The sequence below is a fragment of the Ornithodoros turicata genome, unplaced genomic scaffold, assembly GCF_037126465.1.
Source record: "Ornithodoros turicata isolate Travis unplaced genomic scaffold, ASM3712646v1 ctg00000911.1, whole genome shotgun sequence".
Lineage (NCBI taxonomy): Eukaryota > Metazoa > Arthropoda > Arachnida > Ixodida > Argasidae > Ornithodoros > Ornithodoros turicata.
In genome coordinates, this window is record NW_026999415.1 from 439,962 (window position 1) to 464,640 (window position 24,679).

The window sequence follows — 24,679 nt, forward strand, 5'->3', positions numbered from 1 at the left end:
CTCTCTAGCACTACAGATCCGGGCTCTCTTTGAGGCGCTTCACAATCCTGATCATCCAGCGTGACCACACCCCCCTCCCTTGACTTCGCCCCCTCTCCCGGCCCCGCTTCCCCTTGGGTGCCGCGCGCCTTCACGCCCGTAAGTTCCGGTCCTACAGCTGGCTAACCTTTTCAGTGACTTTCTTCGTTTACTCCACTCTTAGAAATGAACTTCACCACATAGCACGCTCCTAGCCAACCATCACCGCGAATGACAACGTTCTCGTCATAGATTTGTTGAAAACGGGAGGAGGAGCCTAGTTTGTGCCGGCCTCTCCTGTGGTTTTAAACAAATCAGGGTCGAGAACGTTGTCATTCGGGATTATGGTTGGCTAGGAGCGTGCTATGTGGTGTAGTTCATTTCTAAGAGCGTAGGGTACTTGCTCCAAAGCAACCATACGCGATGACGTCATCTCTGCTCTTGCAACCAATGCACAAAGTATGAATGTGAGTTCACTACATGCCATACAACATTTACTTAAATGTTATCATATATAGTAAACTATGTCATACTTCTACACTATACTACCCTACCAGTTAAGCGACGATTTATGATTTACGTGCTTCTTGCACTTAGTGGTGTAACTCTATTCCTTCAGTGCTACTCTAAACCCACATTCCCACACCAGGAGGTGACACTTACTCACACGACAAACAAAGGCGCGGTGAAAGATAACGCCTTATCTGCCTTCCACATAAGCAGGTTTCCCATATGCGTCGCTTCAGACTCCGCCAGGTGATGGATGGATCTCCATCTCTTCAACTGAACATCACTGGAAGTCTAAAGTGAGGTGAGGTCCCCAATACGTATATTTTTCACTATTATTTATGCTGCGTTGTAGCGATTCACTGTGTGGTTGCGATTATTTTTACTGTTCTCACTGTGTTGGTAAATTGTTTTTTATTAACTGTATAGCGTATTTTTAGAAGCGGGATTTTCTTGCGTCTGTCTTTGCTTGTCCTGCTACTCCTCTGCGACTCATTATCTATTAATCTGTATCGTCACAGTAAATAACGTACGCTGCATCCGGAAAGGTGGTTCGTTAAATTCCCGAAGCATCACCGAAGCGCGCCCTTGCTTCTCCTTCGATTAATATAAAGCGTCACTCTCATCGATGGTCGCTCAGAATTCCCACCTATTTGTGCCGTCTGCTTTTTTTTTTCCTTTCTCGGTGGTTGTGTTGCGGTTAATTGGAACGCTCGTCATTAATGCTACCATCCCTAAATAACTGCGTACTTCGCCCATCATTGTCACCTTGTCGTCTCAACACGATTTGTTGCATCCGCAGTGGGAAACAATCTCACTGCGCCATCCCTTCCCGTGTCTGGTGGTGTCTTTCAGAACAATTGCTGGCGACTTTTGCTCATAGTTTGTTATATAAAGTGTAAATTTAATGATGTCCTCGCTAGGAAAGGTCACCTTGGGTGGTCCGCAGGCAGAAAAACAACTGATAAGACGATAAGAACCCATGAAGGCATCACGTGAAGTACCCTCTCGAGCCTAGGAAAGAGATAATTATCTCTTTCCTAGTCACCGTGATGTGACTAGCTCACATACGGCACATAGACGTTGTAATATATAATCTTTTCCCCTTCTAGCTTAATTGATACATATTATAATACACATTTTTATATTTGTGCAGTTTTGAAACCTATAGCTCCCCTTTATGGTCCTCTATTCGACAGAAAATAAATTTTTTTTGTTATGTTAAACCGGTAGGGCCCTGCTGTAGGTGAAACTAACCCTGAATGACATTACTGACATGCCATTTAAAAGTCAGACTACGGACACTTTATGAATACGTTGTGGAGGCGATCTTCAACACAACGCAGTGACGAGCATGAATTTATGAACGCCAATCGTTGTTAGAAAGCATGCAGCAAGCCCTGTATGGAATGTGAGACAACACAGTTTACACCACACTTGTGACCACACCATGCAAGATCACCATGAGAATGTCTCGTAAGTCACATCGCACATTGCAGGTGGGCCATGGGTCCGGCGTGGGAACAACGACGACGATCGTAACTGAAGTGTTCGGCGGAGCCAGGGCACGATGAGCGCAGGGTACAAAGACTGACAAGTGATCTACCTGGTGCTTGAAAAAAGTACTGAAGAAAAAGGTTTGTAAGACTCGAATACTATTATACGCTCCATTGTGTGGTATTGCATTCAGCCAGATAACATAGCTGACGGGGACCATAGCCCGCATTGCCTTGACGTTTTCTTTTACCGTAGCAGGTATTCGATCAACCACCCGTCAACACGTGCCATCACAGCGAGGGCTCCCAGGGAGGTCACCTTCTTGCACACGGTTGTAACGCGCAATAAGGTAAGTCCCGTCAGAGCCTCCCACTTACCAGAAACGACCGACTGACAAAAAAAAAAAAAAACTGAAAAAAGAAAAGTAAAAACGCGTATGCTGGAATCTGTTGCGTATAATTTGACGCTAGATAAACATTTTGAACATAGAACAGATTCCTTAAAGGGACTTCCTGGACTCCAGATGTGAAGTAAATAGGCCTCATCAGATGATAGTCATTCGTGTAGTAGTTTTCTTTATTTTTTACGAATCCAAGCGGAAAATATTTTACTCGTTGGATATGTTACTCGCAAATCGTTTATTTCAAGTTACTTCGGTTATGTCACTGGTTGTTTGACATAATATTCTGAGAGATGTTCGAATATGTTTATTCGCGTCATCTTCAGCAAACTGTTTCGATCCCTGCCATCTGGGAAGTGAGAGCTTCGGCCACGCTGATTGGTTTTCGCAAGCACGTGACCTTACCGGAAATAGATGCAAACACGTCTTCGAAGGTGTCTTCAGTGATGTCACGGCTGGTTTAGTTGCGGTATTCTCAGTGCGAATTTTCCACGCGCAATTACTTTTACTTTCATATTGTTATTATGTTTTACAACTTGATGGAAAGAGAGATACATAACAAACGTAAATATATAGTGTAACACACTAGTGCGTAAATAACGCAGTATAGGCAGTACAAAGACTCGTTTTCTTCTATAGATTAACTCCAGACGGCTTCATCATTTGCAATGCTCATCTTACCTCAGATATGCGATCTTTTGAATCGCTATGTTTCCCGTGTGTGAACCACGCTCTGAAAAACCTTCCTACTTTGCAGAAACGATGACGACCGTTACGACAAATAAATCTGAGCTGGAGCTTCACAAACTCCTTGAACGAGCAGTCCTTACGTCCTACTACGACAAATTCATCGAGATAGGTGAGCCAAAACGCGACTTCATATCACCGGGCATGTCAATCAGGGACGTGACACTTTCGTCGTCAACCACGCAGCGCCAACAGGTCGGGGTTGACCGCTGCCGAGGTCATGGGTTCGAAACCCTGTACCATGAGAGCAGGAGTCGGTCACGTCCTCCTCTGAGACTGTAGCCAAATACGCGTCCTGTGCGATGAAGTTTAGCGAAGTAACTCTCAATATAGGACGAATGATAAGGTACTTCTTGACCAGAGTTCCCTTTCGAGGCAAACTCCGATGTTACTAGAACGCCTATTTCCTTTCCACTACCGCGAAGAGGCAAAGGTCGCAGTACAAAATATTGCGTGCCAAGGTTGTCTACACTGAGGGATGTGTTTATATCGACGTAATTCGTTTACAAAAATATGTTTCAACGACAACTTTCACCTTGGAACCGAAGACCCGCTTAAATGGGTTGTCGGGTCCGGAAGCGCGTGCATGAGATCGATGGTGTAATTTTCTGCACCGCTTGATAGCTTCCTTGGTGAAGTTTCCCTCCCGAAAACAGCTTACATATTAAATAAACGGGATTTAAAAACTCGCACACCCTCAGAAGTCCCGAAAAAAATCTCCCCAGATATAAATAGCGTTGATCCCGTAACATTTGGGGAAATATATTTTTCGTACGATTTTTTTTTTCTTGTTAGATGAAACACCCTACAACAGAAGCCTCAAGTCCTGAGAACAAGTACTTTATATTACTAAGAGCAGCTACTTTACAGGACGCTCTGCATATTCTCAGGCATAACGGTGGTCGCCTCGTGATCTAAAGACTAGGAATGAGAGGAAAATCTGTTGAAATATACATAATTACCTCGATACTATGCACTTTGGAGTACGGATCCACATGTTAGTGCATTGACAAAACGCAAGGCGACTGTTCCGTCCACAAAAAAAAGAAAAAGAGAGAAAGAAAAAATACGGGTTCAGATAAATAATCTTTGATATCGAAGACGAAGGCTGCAAACAATGACACTGGTACCTCTACAATGCATGGAGCCACTTGTCTTGATATGGCATCTGTCCACCCTAACCTCACTTACGGATTTGCCCTTAGGCGGGGACAATGTGCAGCAGCTTCGTGACTCCAGTGATCAAGATATCGAGGAGTTGATCAACATGGTAGATATGGCCAGAAAGCCACCTCACGTCAAGAGGTTCAAGAAAGCACTGGCAGAGTGGAAACCAGACACAGGTAAATGGAAAACCAAATTGGGAGAAGGGGCTGGATCTTATGTACCGCGTGCTGGCGTGCGTGCGCGATACATATGATGGCCGTACAAAAAGCCGGCGTTTCGTTGAACTTGGCCTCAAAGTCCGGCCTCTCAAGCAGATCAGTTAAAGAGCTGTTTTCTGCAATCTCCGTAAGTCTTTCAAATGTTTCTAATTGCGTTCATGGACCTCCTATATGGAAGCAACGATTGCATAGGCTTCTGTGAGAACGCCCTGCTCTCCGTATATGCATAACTTGGCAGAAGTGTAGGATAGTTAGGTAGAATTGCAAGCGGCTGCATTCCTCTCTAAAGAACTTACTCAATCGACAGTTACTTTACCGCCACATTGGCCCTTCAGTCGTTTCCGACAATGAAAAAGTGCGTCTGAATCTAAGAATAAAAACGACAGTTGCAGCAACTTCCACTCCAGCGGATGGAGCAGAAGGGGAGCTTCACAACCTACTTCGAGGAGCGGATCTTCTCTCCTACCACGACAAGTTCACGGAGATAGGTGAGTCAGAATAGGCCGTGTCGATGCGTACACGGATTACTAACGGAAGCTAGTCGTGCGTGTACAACTACGGACAAGAGACGGTGCCGCATGATTCAGAGCGTACCCGCGATCAATTAAGCCTGTTTGGAGAAGAGAAAGATACGGGATAAATTTAAGAAAAAGGAAATCCGCTTAGCACGCAATACGTATTCTGACTCCCACCTGGTTCGTAGGAGACGCCGCGCGACATGTCGTCACTGTTAGCGTTGCGTCTGGTGTAATAATGGTGACACAGAACACGATTGTCACGTTCTCACTGTAAAGGCCGACTTGCATTCTGAATAGTGACTCCTGGTGGACAGCTTGACAGACGAAGCAGGATTTCGAGCGACGTCAAATGTCGCTGGATTGCTTCTCTAAAGGGACGCTAAAATTCAAAATGAAGTTGCTCTCATATGAAAGTCAGCGTTTGAATTGGTGTAATGCAAACACAGTGCGCACAGCGCTAGCGCTACAGGAGAGAGCCACCCAATTGGAGTACCGACGAAATAAGCAACACAGTTAAGATGTTTAATTGAGAAAGGAAGATTTCCATTTATGGAAGGAACCAAAAAGGTCGTCCTACTTACAGAACACCACGATGGTCGCAACGGTTACTTCCCTCTAGTTTTGAAAGCCGTACTGTTCCACAAATTGGGAGGACTGCTTTTGCATACTACTGTCTATACATGTCTATACATGAAACACGTTATACAGGATGTTTGGTGTAACGTGTCCCTAAATTATATTTTTAAAAAATTACGAGAATGTCGCTTGCTGCATTCGTCTTGGCGGCACTTTTTTCGCCAGGGAAGACTGATTTTGTCGTATTTCAACTGCGATAAATTGAATTTTTAAAATTGATCTCGCTAATTTACCGAGTTAACCCCACGTTTTTCCAACGGAAATGGAATGCGCACGTTCGATTTACCCCGAAACGTCACTGAAGGCGTCCAGCACCACAGCGGGAACACATGAAAAAAAGAAAGAAAGAAGACATGCACTCCCAAGGGACTCCCAAGTCGCTGGGCGCGAGTAGTTCAGCGCTATATGGGCCGTCGTTGCTCCGCCCCCTTCACAGTCCCTCGCCGCACAAGATTTGCTGCGTCACGCCTTCAGCTTCCCCTGACGCTTCCTGTCGTTCCACGCATATCTCTTCTTGCCGAGTCCCAAAGCGGTGCTTTTTTGCATTTTTTTAATGTGTTCCCGCAGTGGTGCTGGACGCTTTCAGCTATGTTTCGGGGTAAATCGAACGTGCGCTTTCCATTTCCATTGAAAAAACGTGAGGTTGACCCGGCAGATTTGCGAGATCAACTTTAAAAACTAAATTTAATGCTGTTTAAAATTGACTGGTGAAAAAAAAAGAAAAAAACTGGTGTCTTCCTCGTGAAAAAAGTGCCGCAAAGACCAATGCAATAAGCTGCATCCTTGTACAATGTCTAGGTTTTTTTATATACTTCATAGGCACTTTATAGGAAACATCCTATATATTTCTAGTCTCCTTGCCTGAACCTGACCCCATTGATGCCATGTAAAGTATTCGTAGCGGATTTTGAGCCCTGTTTGTCTTCCTGTTCTTGTGGATATTTCGTTCCCTTGGAGTTGAGATGAAAACAGGTGTCTTTCTTTCTTTTTCGGAGACTGCCACGTTTCAGTTGTTCATCTTCTATGTACAGGCCCCGACAAATATTTACGGAACACGCAGCAGGTGTATTTTCTCCTGTGCGCGACAGCCAACCAGCGAGCGGAAACTGGCCCGTTTATTCTTTCAGAGATGTGAGTGAGTTCCCTGGTAGCGACACACTGCGAGAGTTTCGTTATGGCTTCAATGTGCCCGAACCAGGTGGAGATCTTGGGGGGGGGGGGGGCACGCGTTCAGACCTGCCCTGAATTCCAGACTTGAACATAGTGTTAATGGGCCCATATCCCCAAGCAGCACAATGTACTGAAAGTCGGGTGCAATAGGGGTGGACGGGTAGGTGGAAGGCCTTGAACAGGCTTGTGAAACGAAAGAACATTGATGAAACACATACCGGCCACCCCTATTGCACTCGACTTTCAGTACATTGTGCTGCTTGGGTCAGCATGCACGTGGCACTTGCCCATAGGGACCCCCCTCCCTTTGGAAAAATCCTAGATCCGCCCCTGCTCGAAACATGGTTTGAATTGGTGTCGCTGCCGTCTCACTCCTCTACCCCTCTGAACGAGTGAACAATCCCTCTTCCGCTTGCCGCTAGGGTGTCGCACCGAGGTGGAAATATACCGGTGGCGTTTTCCGTAAACTTTTGCGGGGCCTGTACTTCTACTCTCGCGACAAAGAACGCCGTAAGCGGCACCGAAGGCCAAGCATCGCCGACGCTGGCCAAGGAACCGTCGAGAAATCACCGTGTGCAGGTGGGCTGAGCGGTTTTCTGACAGGCTGACGTCACCACCGCGGAACTCGGTGTCTTTCTGTCGAGAAAACGTTGTACGCGGGTCTCATTTTATAGCGCGGTCATCGCCATGTATCGCAGTCGGCGCTACTCTTTCGGATATTTCTAGGGTTCACTCACCATTCAACGTCTACTATCCACCTGTAGCCGCCCTTTCAGTTTGTTTTAGTGTTACTTCTATAATGCACGAAGTCACGTGTCTTGGAACCTTAACCTCCGTTTTGGAATTGTCTCTAGGCGGGGACAATGTTCAGCAGCTTTGTGACGCCATGGGGGACAATTTCCAGGAAGTGATTGACCTCGTTGATATGGCCACAAAGCCATTTCACGTCAAGAGACTGAAGAAAGCACTGGGCCAGTGGACAGGACCGTCAGGTAAATGAAGAACCAAACGGGGAGAAAGGACTCCATCTTCGTGTAACCCGTATTAGCGTCCAGTATACCGGTGTATAATGGCACCTTGAATGCCGGGAAGGCTTTCTTCGTTGGTTCACAAATCCAATATTACGAGCCAAGCATTTGACGACCTATTTTCTGCAATCTCAGCAATATACCTAATCGATCTAATTGCATGGAAGAACATTTCAAATTGAAACAGATGATCACATAGGTCATTTGGGGGTACCGGAATTCCGCATGCATGATTGCATAGAACTGTAGAATTGAGAGATAGAGGTACCGACAACGTACCCACAACTGACTCGATTCTCACACGCGCTGTCGCCACATCAATCACTCTGTAGTCTTATCTCTGAGTATCGTTAAATGAAGATAGTGATAGGAGTTTCACGTTATCTTACAATGAAGAAGATTTCAACTATGACTTTGTGTGGATGTCGGTCGATAATTGCGAACCAGTCGTGAACCTATCGAACCATTGAATCAGTGTGCAACAGTCGACATTGCTTTACAGTCAAGGTAACATCCACTGCGGCCGACGAATCAGAAGAGGAACTTGACGAATTACTTCGACGAGCGGATCTTCTCTCCTACCACGACAAGTTCATCGAACTGGGTGAGTTAAAAAGTGTGTCTGTGTGTATCGAATACAAGCGGGATCCAGGCAGGTTGTTGCATTTGCAAAGGCGTGTGTATCTGTGGGGCCGGTGGTGGTGAAAGGCGAAATAGGAGATAGAGGAGAGTATTAAGCCGTCATCTAACTCTGTCCCAAATGCTAGTTCTTCTTCCTGCGCTGAAGAAGCGCTAAATTTCAACTCGTAGGTCCGTGTGAGCGCGCCACAAAAATTCCACGCTTCGCTAATTGGCAAAGGGCGGGGCATGGCGGATGAACGCTCCCAGCCAAAATACTTTGACTTTGACAGGACTTCGACAGGACGCACATTTCCCCAGGGCGTCAGTCGTGACGTTGCCCACATACGTGAGGCCGACAACGGCAAGCCCTTTCACCATCACCACCACCCCCACCACCCAGCCAAAATGGGGCCTCAGGTTGTTTTTCATATATTTTTACCATAGCCGTGGGAATGCAATTAGCCATCAAAACGGCGAGCTTTCTATACAATTATTATTACAAATAAATCTCGTTCGACCGATTGATAATTTCGGCACGCTGAGCTGAAACTGAAGATGTTAGAATGATGGGCTAGTTCTGTTGAAATTCTAAAATCGCCAATGGAAGGGAACACAAAAAGAAATGCTTACCTCTCGTTTCTTGCTCCCTTGCATGGTTTCTCTTGCCATTCTAAGCAGTAATTTAAGAATACTTATTTTAGAATGGGTTTTAATGTTTTCTGCATCCCCCGGAGATAAAGAACGAAAAAGACTGAAAATAGGGTCTTTGGGATTGCAGAGGTTAACGAGCCCTATACATGTAGGTCATCATAAAACTATTTAATGCGAGACAAAGACAAAAATTTGTATCCCAGGTCTGGTAGGGTCTTCTGCGTTAGGGATGTGTCTAATGTGGCTGAGGACACGTTACAAATGTTTAACCTCGGTATTGGATTCGTTGTCAGGCGCAGACAATGTGCAGCGGCTTCGTGACTCAACCGACGAAGAGTTCCAGACACTCACCGAGCACGTAGGCATGGCCAGAAAGCCCCTTCACGTGAGAAGATTGAAGAACGCACTCAAACAGGGGTCAGGGCATGCAGGTAATTGGAGAAATCTCGGGTTCTGGTAAAACCACTCACTTTTCGTGTACATGCTCCTCGCACTCCACTGTAGTATTCATACACGACGGTCCGTATTGGCAAAAAGGAATTCGGTTGTATACGTGCGGTGTTTTTTGATTCCCAGGTCATAGGCTGAGTATATGCATAGTAGCAAGGTGTTACGTGGCACTGTAAATCAGTCGTATTTGGCTTTATGTTTCCTTTACTTCAATCTCCGCCCTGTTATGCCTCTAATTATTCCTGTCGTTCTCACGAACAATCCGCGATCCACAAAAGATGTTACGGACCCTTCGGAGCACGTACAGGTTCAGGTTATTAAAGGCATGTGCCTCAGCAAGGATTCTCAACTCGGGAGGGGAAATTTGGGAATTGAAATGGGGGAAGGACACCACGCGGCACTCACTTTCGGTTGTCACTTGTGTAGTGTATCATTTGCAGGACATCTCCCTCGCCAGAGACGCACCAAGGGTAGGTCATGGCAGTTTCTAGATGCGCGTGTCTTATCGCTGCTAGCAGTAGGGTCGCTCGCGAGGAGCGATACAGCCTCCAGAAACTCGAAAGAAGCAATAAGATACCTCTGAACTTATGCGCGTATTGCTTTGGAGTTATTATGAGTAGCGGTCCCAGGGGATAGCGCCTGGGTGAACGGCAAAACGGGTGCATTGCGGTGATCGAAAAGGTGTTGAGAGCCGATCACGTAGAGAGGTACCAAGGGTGTTGCAGTCCTGTGTCTCAAACCTATACGCACGACTCCCTTGTCAAGTGGGCTCCAGTTACATCAGTCATTGTGTCCTTTTATGACCGAGTGTTCCTCTGGAGCTTGCAAAAGAAATTCAGTGAAGGTAATAAAGTAAGTGAAACGGTGGCCCCAGATGTTTCCTCACCCATTTCTCATGTCAGGGGAGCAAAATCCTCAGTCCCTCCTATGGTTTTATTATCTTGTCAATGAACAGCGCGATGGCCGTAGGTTGCTATAGGTCTGGTTCCCTTAAGGACGTGGACGTCAGCCGCGAGAGATATGCACGATGGCTCATAAACCCTATTGACTGACATGTCTCCCGCATTTCAGAGCCAGCTGCGTTTCGAGATTCGAGCACAAACAATGTAATACGCGTCTATTGCCTTTTGTTGCGAAACTCGAGATACAGGTCCTCATCGTATCAGAGAACCTTCGCTTAAATACGTTCACTTAAATATGTTAAACAGGGTGCCAAGTGTTACATCCCCTTCTACTTATGTTCTTCCCCTTTCTGGTCCAGTATAGCTTACGTAGTCGTTATCGACAGTTCCTTTACGCTAGCAAGTCGATTTCATCTTATCTTAGCTGAAAATTTAAAATCTCACTACTCGGACATATGTGTCTGTATCGCCTACAGTGAACTTCCTTTGCAGCCGTAATGACGTCCATTCCTTCAAACGAGTCGGAGCGTGAAGTTCACGAACTGCTTCAGCGAGCGGATCTCCTCACCTACTACGACAAGTTCATCGAGACAGGTGAGCCAGAATGCGACTTCGCGTCACCAAATATAGCGAGCTCACAGGTACTTCGGTTGTTTTTTTTAAGTGTTTTGTTTTAAGGTCACTATTTTTCGGCATGCTCGCTGAACGATTTTTCTGAAGTCAGCCTCGGTGGATCAGTGGTATACTGCGGCCAAGTGCCTCGGATTTGAAATGGCGCGAATAATAATAAAAATAAATAAATGAATAAAGAGGACAATTTCTCTCGCTCTTAGAGAGTACCTTAGAGAGTACCTTGCGTGGTCTACAGTGCATTTAGTAAATCATCTTCGTGAGACTTCGAACGTGTTTAACTTAAGTGTTGAACTTGACCCTAGGCTTAGACAATGTCCAGCAGCTTTTTGACTCGACGGCAGAAGAGTTCCAGGAGTTCATGGATCTTGTTGGCATGTCCGGATATCCTTTTCAACTGATGAGGTTCCAGAATGAACTGGAACAGTGGACAGGACACCCAGGTGAGCTACACACCACTGCACTGAGGCATAGCACTCATACCTCGTGTACTCCACCTTGGCATTCCTGCGCGGAACATAATGACTTTGGCGAACATAATGACGCGGAACATAATGAATTTACACGCTCCCCAACTATTTTTTAAATCTCCGCAATGCACCTAGTGTCCTACTGACTAACGACATAGACTGAAAGAACGAACGGGCGTATGGACCGCATGATGGACACGCCTATACCCTAATACGCCGTTCAGTTTTTTTTCTCAATTTACACGCTGTGTAGAACGTCGTGTCCACAGTGCAAACTAATAACGTCTATCGAGGTCTCGCAACCCGTTTAGATACGTAGATCAACAATCCACTGCTGTGTTTGTACTTATGTACCACATAATAGCCACCGTATTTCATTTAAATGGGCCCTAAAGATGTTCGTGTTTTGCGTTTCATAGGGTACTGGACGCAGGTGTATTCCGTATTGAATGGTTATTATGTTAATACACGCACAATGCAGCGTAGGAAGTGTCTTTGTTATTGCCGTTTGCATGCGCTGGTGCTATACATTTTCCTGTGAGATGTCGTTCCAATGCATACACAATGTATGTAAAGCATATAACGCAGATACGAGTTCAAATATCATTTTTTTTCCAGCGTGCCAACCAATAGCTTATTTTTTTCAGTTGCAATGACGTCCGTTCCGGCAACAAAACCGAGACTCTCGGAGATTCACCACCTCCTTGAACCAGGGGGTCTCTTCTCTTACTGCGAGAAATTTGAGGAACTAGGTGAGTCCAAACGATTAGCACAGCATGCACAGCACACAGGGCGGTTGTTGGTCTGTGCAGGCTATGGTAAGTGCATACTGAAAGCCCTGTCTTTCCGTTCGAGCTAAAACACATTCTGTCGCCTCATGCCATGGAACAACCGCACGAGTCAGTCAGAAGGGAAATACGCGAATCGTTATGGGTAATGATGATGAGTCCTTTCACTGAGTATATATTCCCAAATATGAGTCTTGGTGTTTTTCGAGTAACGGATACTCCCACAACATCGGAAACTTTATTTTAAGATGATGAATGGGGAGTTCCATCGCCACGTCACATACTCTACCTGGTGGAGATGTGGGAAATGAAATAATGAGCCCCTTGAGTATAAGGATCAAAGTCATACGGTGTCCAGAAAGGTGCAGAGAGCTTGGAGGGCAGAGCATTGGTGGGCTGCGGATGTGGCCAGGGACCAAGCAGTTTTCTGTGGAGGGGGGAGGATGGGCGAGAGTCCAGCTGACTAACGTTGGTAGTGTGGCCAAAGAAAAAGAATTTACTGAATTGAGGCTTATTCGTAGAAGAAGCTGAGACACCATGCATTATCTTACGACGCAATGTTAATCATTTGATGTCACCTAATTTATAAATAGTCCTAACGTGCGAAAAAGAATCTTTAATGTAACGTTTCAACGGGAACATTACATTAATTCGGAAATGCTCGTATACGAGCCCATGGGATTTCACGCTTACGGTTTTAGTCTTGGTGTGACGGGCGACTACATTTGCTAATTTGTTTAATCTCGACCACGCTCGACATCGCGGCCCTTAAAGGTTTAGTAAACACCACTATGCGCACCGAACGCTCTTGAGCAACTCGATGCGGATCGGAATCAACCTGCATTGATAATGCCCTGCGAATTGGCGAATGTTTCTGTGAAGAGTTTGCTTTCGTTGCAGTGACATTCCTGCCACACATGAACACCATCTCATGGTCAGCAGCACTGCCTGCGACAATGCCACTGCTCACACACTGGGTCTCGATTTTGGTTACAGTGGGGTCCATCGGTGACCAGGGCCGGATTTAAGGGTCTGTCATGGGGGGGGGGGGGCGGTCTTAAGGAAATTTCGTGCTTTGCAGCGCAGCATCGTCCAGGAGATAGGGTTTTTACATAGGGAACACAACCGCATGAGGTCCCCCCCCGTTACATCCGCCCCTGTCGGTGACCCTGAATGAAAATGATTGTGTACGGTTTGTTGCGTGATCACCTGTTCGAAGTCATCGATCGGGGTCATTGGGCTGAGTCTTGGGAAAACCCAGGGAAAACCTCAGACAGCACAGCCGGTGACAGGATTCGAACCCGTGTCACCTCCCAGTCTCGGCGTGGAAAGCGATCATGACTAACGATCATGACTGGTGACTGATGATCATATGACTAGTACACTCAAGAGGGGAAAAAGGAGTGGGACGGAGATCAATAGCGGCTCCTTATAGTTCCTTAGACTGCTATTCCCTCCCCATTTTGGTGCCCTAACCCCGACGTTTATTCCCTAGAACTGCAAATTGTTACTGACCTTCGTAAAATGACCTTCAGAATGCAATAGTCTACGTAAATGTGTGCTGTTGGTCAGTTTGGTGGCATAAGACTTTATAATTGAGCCAACTTAGCGATATTCCACCTAGAGAGAGTAAGGAACTGTTAGCGCATCTTTCTTCTCAAATTGTACCCTATGTATGCCGAAAGATTTTAGATCACTCCATTTTTTCTGTAACATGTACGAAGGTGGATATAACAACCTCCTGCGACGCATTCGTATAAACTGTGTTCATAAAGCCTCAGACGATTTTAACCCCAGTGCTGAAATTTCCCTTAGGCATGGACAATGTGCAGCAGCTTCGCGACTTGACTGACGAAAAGTTCCACGAGGTCATCAACCGGGTAGACATGGCCAGGAAGCCGTTTCATGTAAAGAAACTCAAGAAGGTACTCGAAGAATGGACAGGGCCCACAGGTAACAGAAAGGCCACCAAATCTGGGGGAAGGGTTCCATTTTCTCTCACATGATGTTACACACACTCTCACACTCCACGTTATTATTCTCTATAGACTCGCTACAGTGCTTGACGTCATGGGGGTGCGGCGGCGCTGCTATCGTGCTTGGTGGACGAAAACCGCGCGATCAGTAATTGTGTGTTTTCGGTCACTATTAAGGGCATGCCGCAAAGTGGTGCAGCTATTGCATGTCCTTCGCGGTACAGAATGGAGAAATACGTCGCATACATCGTGCGGTTTCCGACTCCATTTTCTCTACCAGCTACGTCTACTCTATGCGCGTGAGCGGACGCACCCTCTTGTTTACAGACTGAAGTGGGTCTATACATTACACAATGCCAAATATATTTTCGTCCAGAGCTTGTTAGTTGATTGGCAGATCCCCTGCTAGGCTTCCAACTAGCATCTCTCGTGCGTTGTTTTCTTTCTTCGTTTCATTTCTAATCTCCCTAATTGCTGTGAAGGAGGCTATCCCTGATCACAGCCAACGGTCGGATATTCGCTGATGGGCAGCCCATTGGGCCAGCATGCATAAATTTCTACTATGGTAGGTGATGAGCAAGATGAGAAAGAAGCGACGTGGCGGCACTGCATGCCAGACTCACCGTGAGGTCATTACATCGGTCTTTGCGTTTTCTAAAAAGGAGCTGTAAAGTAAATGGCACACATGTACTTGGACGCTTCAGATGCCTAAAGTCTCTGCTGCAAATCCTCCTGCTTTTTCAGCAATTGAATTTCAAAAATTGCTTGCCAAGCAAAGGATGCCGATTCCGCTGCTACTCAGACGCGACAACCCTTACTCGACTAGAACGCCGTCTACCGAAAAGGCAAGCAAACACCCAATCGAGTTCGTGGCCGTATTCGCGAGTGCAGTGCACGCCTCATTATCGAAGGTGCAGGATTTGTGTTTCTCAGAATAAAAGCCCGTAAGCCTGATATCCGTATGAACTATGAAGTGCTTGGATGCGAGTTTTCGGAGGCAGTGCTCAGCCATGCAGCGACACAGAGACGCGGGGAGAGAGAAAGACCAACAGAGGGCGCGGACAGCGCACATACTCGAAAACTTCTGTTGCTTCACTTGTGTTCCGTCCTAGCATTGTTCTGAATTCATTAATCATTTGTACTGATCTTTTATCATAATATTATTGTTGCTTCACAATGCATTGCAATCTTTTGAATTGAACTTTTGAACTGAACTCTTTGAACTCTTTGATCTTTTGAATTGAACTCACGTTACATACGTGGCATTCCCTATCCCCGAGCCGTCCATGTGTATTTTTTCTCGTTATTCTGGTTCTGTGTTTCCCTCGCAATAAGTGTACTAATGCTTCATTGCTTGTTTGTATCTAGTCTTGTGTACTCGCATTTGTCTACTTCTTTTGTGTCTACTTGTTTTCTACCTCTGTCTTCTTGCAAGGATATGATACGGTCGACGGCTATAAGGAAGCCGAACACTTCCACCCCACTGTCTCCTGTTATGTGTCGGATGAAACAAACCTGTTCCCGTGAAATGACTGTCGTGGTCTCGAGAGTCAATTAACGAAACAAGCAGAGGTATCGATGAACACTGGAAACTCAAAGACACTAGACAACAACCCAAAATACAGCAGCGACGACATATCATTGCTGCTTTTATTATGCAGCGTGATCCCAGAGCAAAAAAACAAGAGTCCCTGTAGCCACTGTTGCTTCGCGGCGCAAACACGGAAAAACGAGAGTCGAGGTCCAAACAAATTACCGCACTTCACCTGTTACTTGCATTTCAATTAGTGTTGCATACGTTCCTAAATTCCTCGTTAAAATTACAGGAATACCACGCTTCATCTCCAAGGACATGGCTTCGACACCTGAATTCGATCTCAACATGGAAAGGTCGCCACAGTGGGAAGACGTCAGGAAGGAAATGCACGAAGCCGTTGCGGCGAAAGACGAGGCTCGTGTTCTAAAGTGCCTGGATTCCGTGCCTGCATTGAAACTGTGGTTGGACCCTGTGGAAGATAAGTCAGCTCGTTACAGAGCTGTTCAAAAGAAAGCCATCCATATACATGGCCTCTTAGTCTCGCGTGGATGTGGACTCAAGAACAAGAAAGAATCATCGTGTTACAAAGGTCTCACACCCCTTGAAAAAGTTGAAATACGACGGCAACGACATTACACCACAGAATGCGATGGCTCTTACATCGACTATTTGAAAAGCAAATCAAGGCACGTCGGATGTGATGACTTCGAGGAGCGATTGGAGCAGATGTTCAGGGAACTTTCAACCGACCAATTAAACGAGAAAATATTGAAAGTTGTTGCCACAGCACCGCATCTGGATATACTATTCGACTACAACAGTGAAAACGTTCAGGGGATCACGGGTTGCAGCGGCAGCCGCGACCTCGGACTTGCTACCTGCGAAGAGCAAAGAATTTTTATCGGAGGTAGAGGAACGGAAGCCGAAGTCCGGGGCACGTTTATTCACGAATCTTGTCATATGGCACTTCATCTGGTGTATAAAAATGATGGCAAGCCATATTTACGCGAAGATACAGAAGTGGAACTGCGATACAGAGCCATTCTGGATGACATAAAACGAAGAAAAAACGATGTGGATCTCTTGATACGGCTAGCTTTGAACACAAGTGAAGAACAAGAAGCGATTGTTCGTATCCCACACATACTAACTCAATATGGCAGCGATCATGGAAATAGGGTTCTCGAAAAGGAGGTACCAGAACTGCGAAAATTTTTCGAGGATACTGTCATCCCTGACATGCAGAAGTACATTCAAAATGGAATCCCATCGTTAGATGCGAGAATGATAGAAAAGGAAAACGCGAGACTCAACAAAGCTTTCAACATTGACAAACTCAATGTGAAATTCGAGAACCAACTGAAGAGCAGTGCCTGGGAAAACGGGTTGCTTCACGTAGTTACGAGCCCAGAACTGAGGCTTCTCGAAATAATGGTTCACAACGCTGTGCGATCTACGGGACTTCCGTACATGTTTTTCGATGCAAAACAGCTGGACTCCGCACTGGAGGATGTGTTACTAGACTACAAATATGCTTTTGCGCTTGTAACGGTCCAACAAAACGAAGGCGTCCGAAAGATGATTAAACTTCTCAGTGAAGTCTCTTGTGTCACTGGATCAAAAGTCATCTTGCTCGTGGAAGACAATGGCAAAGACTACTTGATGACAAAAGTGCAAGAAGATGCATTCTTTGGCGAGAGGCACAAAGTTCACAGGATCGACGAAGCAAGCTTTGCGCATGTCACGAATAGCTGCAAAAAATGGATTTTCGAAAATTCCCGCGTAAAACTTCAGGGCCAAGACGTTTCTACATTTTCGGACGCAACGACTATAGATACCTTCTTACGCTGCGTAGACACTGCGGTTTTCCTAAAGCTATGTGAGTCAAGGAACATGGACCTGGGACCTCCTCTTCATGAACTAGAAGAACGTGTTCAGAACTATTATGTGGAACGAGAGTGTAGAAGAGCCGTGGAAATTAAGTTGAAGGAATGCAACCTAGATGACGACAGTGAGGCATTCGCACTTCTGGGCTGTCCACACAATCACCTCGCAACACTTCTACCTCCCGGTTGTAAGCCAAAAGCCCAGGAGGTATTAACGAGGTTCGAGAAAGTCGTACTCATACGACAGTCAGGTGACTACGAAGCTCTACTGGAAAATGTTCATTTCGAAAGCAAAATAGTGCACCTGCTAAAGTTCGACGAATCTTGTACTAGGCTCTTGTGGACCACATCAAATGGTCGTCTCAGTCACCTTCCAATGACGAGAAGTGAGAGTTACACCGAGGACGCGTTGTTGAACGTTGATGAGAAGGTTGTCATAGTCTCTGGTACACCAGGTATGGGAAAGAGTATGCTGGCAAAGCGCTTGTGCACAGAAGTAAAAAATCGGGATTTGAAGCGGTGGGTGATGTACGTCGACCTTCCTCAGAGAATGGCGTCTGTTAAAACAGCGTTGGCGAGTCAAGCGGATATGTGCAAGTATCTAGCGGATCTGTGTCAAGTACAAAAAAATGGTATAGAGTTCGCTTTGTTTGAGAAAAGTTTGAACGTCGGAAGCCCTTTTGAGATTGTCTTCATCTTGGATGCCTTCGATGAACTGAACAAGGAATACCGCAAGTGCGTCTTGGAGCTTACGTCGTTTATATCTCAAAAGAAATCTCACAAGATATATATGTTTACTCGTACTGTATTTAAGACCCATGCACAAGATGCTCTGCACACGGTGTCATATGAACTCCTTCCTTTTTCAGCCGAAAATCAGGCGGAGTTTATTAGAAAATATGAGGAAACAGCTCATTCAACCAATGAAAACGATGGAGCTTCCGAGCTGTTCCAGCGACTGCACACGAACTTGAAGGAGACAAACGAGACAATCCTAGAAACCCCTCTCCTGCTTCGTATGATTTTTGAAATGAAGAATGGGGAAATTGTAGAGTCTGACGATTACTGCTCGTTACTTAAACGTGCAAACATTTCAGAGGATAGAAACTTATACGTTGCACATGTCTACAGGCTGTTTGTGTGGTACAAGCACCTTGTATACCAAATTGAAAAAAAGAAAGAAAATATCCGACTACACGCCGTGCAAGAGGAGGATAACGAAGCAGCGAATAATTTTTACACAAAACATCTGCTCCTGGCTATGAAGTGTATATTTCCTCAGGAAACCTTGAAATACTTATTGAACAAAGACGAATTAGAGAATTTAGTGCCCGAAGGACGTTTAATGAAAGACGCAGCTAATAACAGTCTCAAGGAAGGTTTTCTGAATGGTCTTAACAACGGAATTCCAGAGTTCGTTCATAAGACTTTCGCTGAGTTCTTTGCAGCTGATTACCTACTGCAAAAGGCGAAAGAAAGACAAAATTTCGACGTGAGGGATGTCATTGTCAATCTGTACCGTGAAGAAGAATACGGCGGTGTAATGATGTTGTTCGACGCACTGGCATCGTACTCCTTTCCCCTTCACTCTGCTGTGATGAACAATGACGCTTCATATTTTGAGCAGCTCGATATCGAAAGAGAGGATATGTTGAAAGTCGATAGGCTCGAAAGGACGCCACTGCACTTAGGAGCCCTGCATTCTGATCAAGCAACATTAAAGAAGCTTCCGATGGACGATAAGCTAATCAAGAAGGATTTGTTTCAAATGTCACCATTTGGGTACGCAGAGCTGCGGTCTCCATGGGACGCAAAATACGCTGGAGAGTGGATGGAAGGCTTGCGGACTGAGACTTCGGCTGCGGGAGACAGACTCAACGTGTTATGCGCTCACTGCAGTGAGGAAGCAGTGAAACGTTCTACCGAAAATCTACGCACGTGTGAAACCTTGGAGCAAAAGAGACATTTTCTTGAACGAGCAATATTCACGGCTGTGAGACACGACCTACGAGGCGTTTTAGACGTGTATCTGACCTATGTGTCCCGGCGAGAGAGTACAGTAGATCTGCACAGAGACATCATGAACCAATTAGAATCACGGGAGAAACGAAGCTCGAGATATTCTGCAGAGTCTTCGCTAATTGGAAACCTTGATTGTTTTACAGACAGTAGCGAGAGAACTGTCCCTTTTTACGCAAAGTCCGAGACTGTTTGTAAAATGCTCGTTCCTTACTGCGATATGGGAATTCTTGATAAGGATGGAAACACAATGTTGCACATTAGCGCGGAAGAAGGAAATCTGGAGACAACACAGTTTCACCTCGCACATTTATCCGTTAACGATAGAAATGGACACTTTCAAACTCCTTTGCACTTGAGTGGAGATGCAGATATTGCGAAGCTACTTCTTTGTCGTTATCCTTCAGTGAATGTTTTCGATTATCGTAGACAAACTCCGATGGATATATGTGCAGAGAGAAATAATCTGGAGGTCATGAAGTTGTTACTCCTTCGCACTCGGACGTACGACGCACATCACATGAGACTGAACACAACGCTCCATGTGGCTTCTGGCTCTCATTCCCTTAAAGCTGTGACGTTTCTTCTACCTCACACAAATGCGCACATGCTTAACGACGAAGAAGAAACGTGCTTACACCTTGCTTGGACAACTTGGGACGATCCTTCGAGTTTGGAGTTGAACTTTTTGAGTTGTCTCATCCCACACTCGCTCGTGAACTCACCTGAAACGTCCGACTCATCACCGTTGTACGTCTGGGCGAAACGTGGTGGAACGAAAGTGATGCAAACTCTATGGCCTTATTTGCGACACAGTGACCCTAGGCATGCACGGAGGATCAGCGGATGCTCCGTGTATACGTGGTTGGACGGGGATTTCCAAGGAGAAATTTGGTGTCTGAAACTTCTCTTCCTTCACTTAGATGTCATCGCTGGTGATCGTTACAGCCGTAAACTGCTACATGATGTGGCCAAGTGCAAGCTAGGCCCGGTACAAGCGATACATGGAGTAAATTACATTAATTACATGAAACTGTTACTGCCGCATTTAACTCTCAGTGAGCAGGATTATGTAGAGTGGAGCGGAGAAAGTGACGATATTGTTACCTTATATCGGGGATGGTCGCACATGAATAACACCGATGATCCCCACATTGACGTTGTCGACACGGAAATGATCGACGACGATGACAATACGGAGTTGCTCAGAGAAGCAGAGAAAGGTAATGTGGAAGCTGTTAGGATTCACCTCTCCCCTTCATCCGTGTGGTTAACAGATGAAAAAGAGAACACTGCATTGCACTTGAGCGCGGTGAATGGACACCCAAATGTGGTGAAGCTTCTCATTCCTTTTTATACATCAGTGGACGTGACCAATGTGGATCGAATGACGCCCATGCATCTGTGCGCCTTCATAGGAGACCTGGACGTTGTAACGTTATTATTACTCCGTTCTAGTATGAGTTCCCGTGGCGAGTGTGGAAAGACACCTCTTCATTTGGCCTGTGAAAGTGATGCCGTTGATGTCGTGAACTTCCTTCTTCCCCACTCATTCCCTAATATGCCCGACGGGAGCGGGAGCTGTTCCATGTGCTGCACTCTTTCCGCTGAAATAAGCAACATGGATACTCTGAGATGCCTCATCCCTCACTCTCTTATGAACTCTCTTAGTTGCGCAGACAGTTCACCAACGAGAACCTGTGTAAGACGTTATATTAGAGAAGAGCTGGTGACATTATTGGCATATTCTTGTGATTATGAAGCTGCGACTTTATTGACGCCTCCCATGTTGTCACTTTATGAGGACGATGTCTGTATGAGAAGCACGCCTTGTCTGAAACTTATGGTTCTCCACTCAAATGTCAAGGCAGTAGATGCGTGTTTTCGTGAAACCCTCAACGACATTCGAGTGTTTGATCCAGAGAGTTATAAATTTCCAACTGTACAAGAGACTAGGAAATCACTTCAAGTGAATTGTATTTCACTCTTGCTTCCTCATACAAATGTTTCTGCTAAGGACGATAAAGCAAAGGAACTATTAGAAGTCCTCCAAAGCAGACAGGATCCCGAATTGGATAGCTTCCTTCAGAAATGGCTCGCATGAGTGACATTCATTCATTCGTGATGATGACAATTGTTGGCACCGAGTTGTCAGAGACACGAGCTCTCAAGACGGTATGGCTGTTTTAAGAGAAGTATCAATAGCAGTATACTGAGTCCTTGCCTTCACCCGATAAAGCACAAACATTTGCCAGACTCAAAAAAGAAACAAAAAATCACTTTTGTGTTTGTCGTGGCTAACGCGTTCTTTCTGCTTGTTGTTCCTTTTGTTACAAAGTACGGTTCCGTACTAGGTTCATAAGGTGATCCGAAAATGTGTAAAAAGATGTATTTATTCATAATGTGCTAGTTATATGGTTAGCTACGTTATACCTTTTAGGGTGGTAATGGCTTGTCACCAATGTTAGTCGAAAGATGTGTGAAGTTTACCGCCCTTGGTGTCAAATGCCGAATGTATATGAAATAAAGTGTTCTTCGCACATTGGAGAAGGCTTAATTCAAATAATTTTGGAACTCTCGTTCACTTCGCTCCAGAGTGGTGTAAAGTAACTATTGTCGAGCGAAACACATATGTGCGAGACACTCGTACTTGTATTACGACCGAATAAATGTACGGGTTCCAAATTGCTTTGCCAGTTATGATTACAGATTACAGTGTAGTTACAGATTACGAGACATATTACTTTGACGTAATCAAGCTTTCTTTAAAGGAGCCACGACTGATCCAAAAATACCCGTCACAAACTGGATTTGTGTGTCTGTAATTAAATGATTGCATGCAGCTGTCCTTGGAAGTAATGTGTCCAGTTAGATGTCATCAAGAGATGCAGAAGGGAAGAAAATCCAGTAAAGAAATATGAAGGGAAGTGTCCCAGAAGGAGAGCCGCCCATATTTCGAACAGAGGCTGTTCTTCTCCCCCCCCCCCCCCCCGGGCAGTTCCTCTGTTCTTCTTCATCATGAGCTAGATGTAGAATTAGCGGCTCGCACGCAGCGTAGCACATGTCCTAGGGCCTAATAGCAGCCACAAGGACAAGTGTTTCGACGAGACACAAGCTTTAGCTATGGCCGGCTTGTGATAGCTCGGGATATGTGCTTTAGTTGTTATTACAGGTACATTTGCAGATTCTATCTAGCCTAGCAGCACACAGTAGTGGTCCAATATTGGCACTGTCCCGGCTTCATTGGCCCTAAGGAGGGCCAATCAAGCCAATGAAAAGCAATAAGTTGTGTTATTTTGGCTCAACCGCAGGTACACAAAAATGGACAAATAAGACCCGTCATGTTAGAAAATGACCAGCATGTCATTGTTATTGCGGTTTGAAGCAATGTCGCCCATAAAATTACTTTCTCGAATTGCGTAGTGAACGATGTCGTTTCGTTGGCGGTACACTGGTATGCCGTTAAAACAAAGTGCCAATGTAGCCAGCTTTCAACCAATGGTTATATTTTAATATTCTGAAATCTCGTGATGTGTGTAAGGAAAAAACCAGAATAGTATCGCTAAAATTTAACTCGCGCTCTCGCGAAGTATTCTGGCAACAACTATTTCTTACTTTTTTTGGTCCATATGTTCTCAGTGATTGGTTGTTCTGTAGGACTACTCGAATCCCAGACAGAGCGAGATCCTACTATCTCACCACCGCGTGCCACCCATGGCAGTGTTTCAGTATCTACAAAGATAAATATAAGAAAAAAGCAGAAAAAAAAATGCATTGTACCGTGATGCCTTCCCGTTGTCGTGCTGCCATTCAAACCAATTAAAACTAGACTGGAGTGGCAGTTACTATAGCTACAGGGCATTCGTATTCTACATAATTGGCTCTCTACGGGCTTGCAATATTGGACCAATATCGGCAGTTTCATTGGCATATTACCAGACCTTTGTTACTGGACTAACGTTACTTATATTGGTGGTGGTGGTGGTGGTGATGGCGAAAGGGCTTGTACTTATATTGGCCGCCACTGTTGGACCGGTATGTGACCAATGATTGTAAGGTGCCGAGAGGTAAATAAAGAGAAAGAGGAATGGGCCACGAGCCTCATTCGAGTTTCTTAATTCATCTTTTATTCAGTCATTTCATTCATCTCATCCTCTCATCGCTTCACGTAACCGTCATTAACTGGGCCCTCATGTCACGATCCGTGGCCGATTGCCCCGTGCTGTGCGCCACTGCGGAGAAAGACGAAGAAGAAGAAGAAGAAGAAGAAGAAGAGTTTCTTAAGAAGAAGAGACAGGACTGTGAAGTCTTACGTTGGCCCAGCCGACAACGGAATGTGGGTTGAATTCCTCCTAGAAGCCACGCCCGAAGGGTCGACACTGTGACGTCGGAGAGGACACCTTCAACACGGATTCTCACCCCGACCACCAAGCCCTCCTTCAATATGTGGCTTCAAAGGCAAACCTCGACATTTCTTCGCCTGCTACTCAGGGCACGTTCAGAGTGAATATGAAGCTCGATGACCTTGATGAGAGTAGTCTGGTTTCCTCGGAACTCACAGACGCGAGAGACGGCTTCGCGAGCTAGTGGAGACACGGCAACGTTGTTACAATGATGGTGTGCTGTTTGTAGAGTTATGTTTACAGTTACCAAATTAAATCTTCCAAGGCATGTTGTGCTTCCACCACATCACGTAAAAGACCTTTCATATGGTGCGTTCGTGCTACCTAAACTCGAATTCGCATCGGCCATATGGGATCCCCATCAAGAATACTTCATTCAAGCATTATCTAGAGTCAGTTGAAAACAGGACGATGCGCTTCATTACATCTAACTATTCCAG

At 45.5% G+C, this 24,679-nt stretch overlaps 1 protein-coding gene across 2 annotated transcripts; it reads left to right on the top strand.

Moving 5' to 3' along the window:
- Positions 1-744: 744 nt before the first annotated feature.
- LOC135375646 (uncharacterized) lies at positions 745-22,378 on the top strand. Of its 2 annotated transcripts, none has more exons than XM_064608318.1 (14): positions 745-829; positions 2,025-2,162; positions 2,278-2,371; positions 3,180-3,281; positions 4,375-4,512; positions 4,941-5,042; positions 7,733-7,870; positions 8,409-8,510; positions 9,472-9,609; positions 11,023-11,124; positions 11,466-11,603; positions 12,278-12,382; positions 14,234-14,371; positions 16,221-22,378. In XM_064608318.1, exons 4-14 carry the CDS (start codon positions 3,185-3,187, stop codon positions 21,938-21,940), a joined length of 6,918 nt encoding a protein of 2,305 aa, XP_064464388.1. In that variant the 5' UTR covers positions 745-829; positions 2,025-2,162; positions 2,278-2,371; positions 3,180-3,184; the 3' UTR covers positions 21,941-22,378. The 2 variants fall into 2 exon arrangements, with proteins under 2 accessions (XP_064464388.1, XP_064464389.1); XM_064608319.1 differs by having other exon boundaries at positions 2,281-2,371.
- The last annotated feature ends 2,301 nt before the right edge of the window (positions 22,379-24,679 follow it).

Coding starts and splice junctions, on each gene's coding strand:
- LOC135375646 (XM_064608318.1), top strand. CDS start 3,185: ATGACGACCGTTACGACAAATAAATCTGAGCTGGAGCTTCACAAACTC. Junction 3,282..4,374: donor CGACAAATTCATCGAGATAG/GTGAGCCAAAAC, acceptor ATTTGCCCTTAG/GCGGGGACAATGTGCAGCAG. Junction 7,871..8,408: donor CCAGTGGACAGGACCGTCAG/GTAAATGAAGAA, acceptor ATTGCTTTACAG/TCAAGGTAACATCCACTGCG.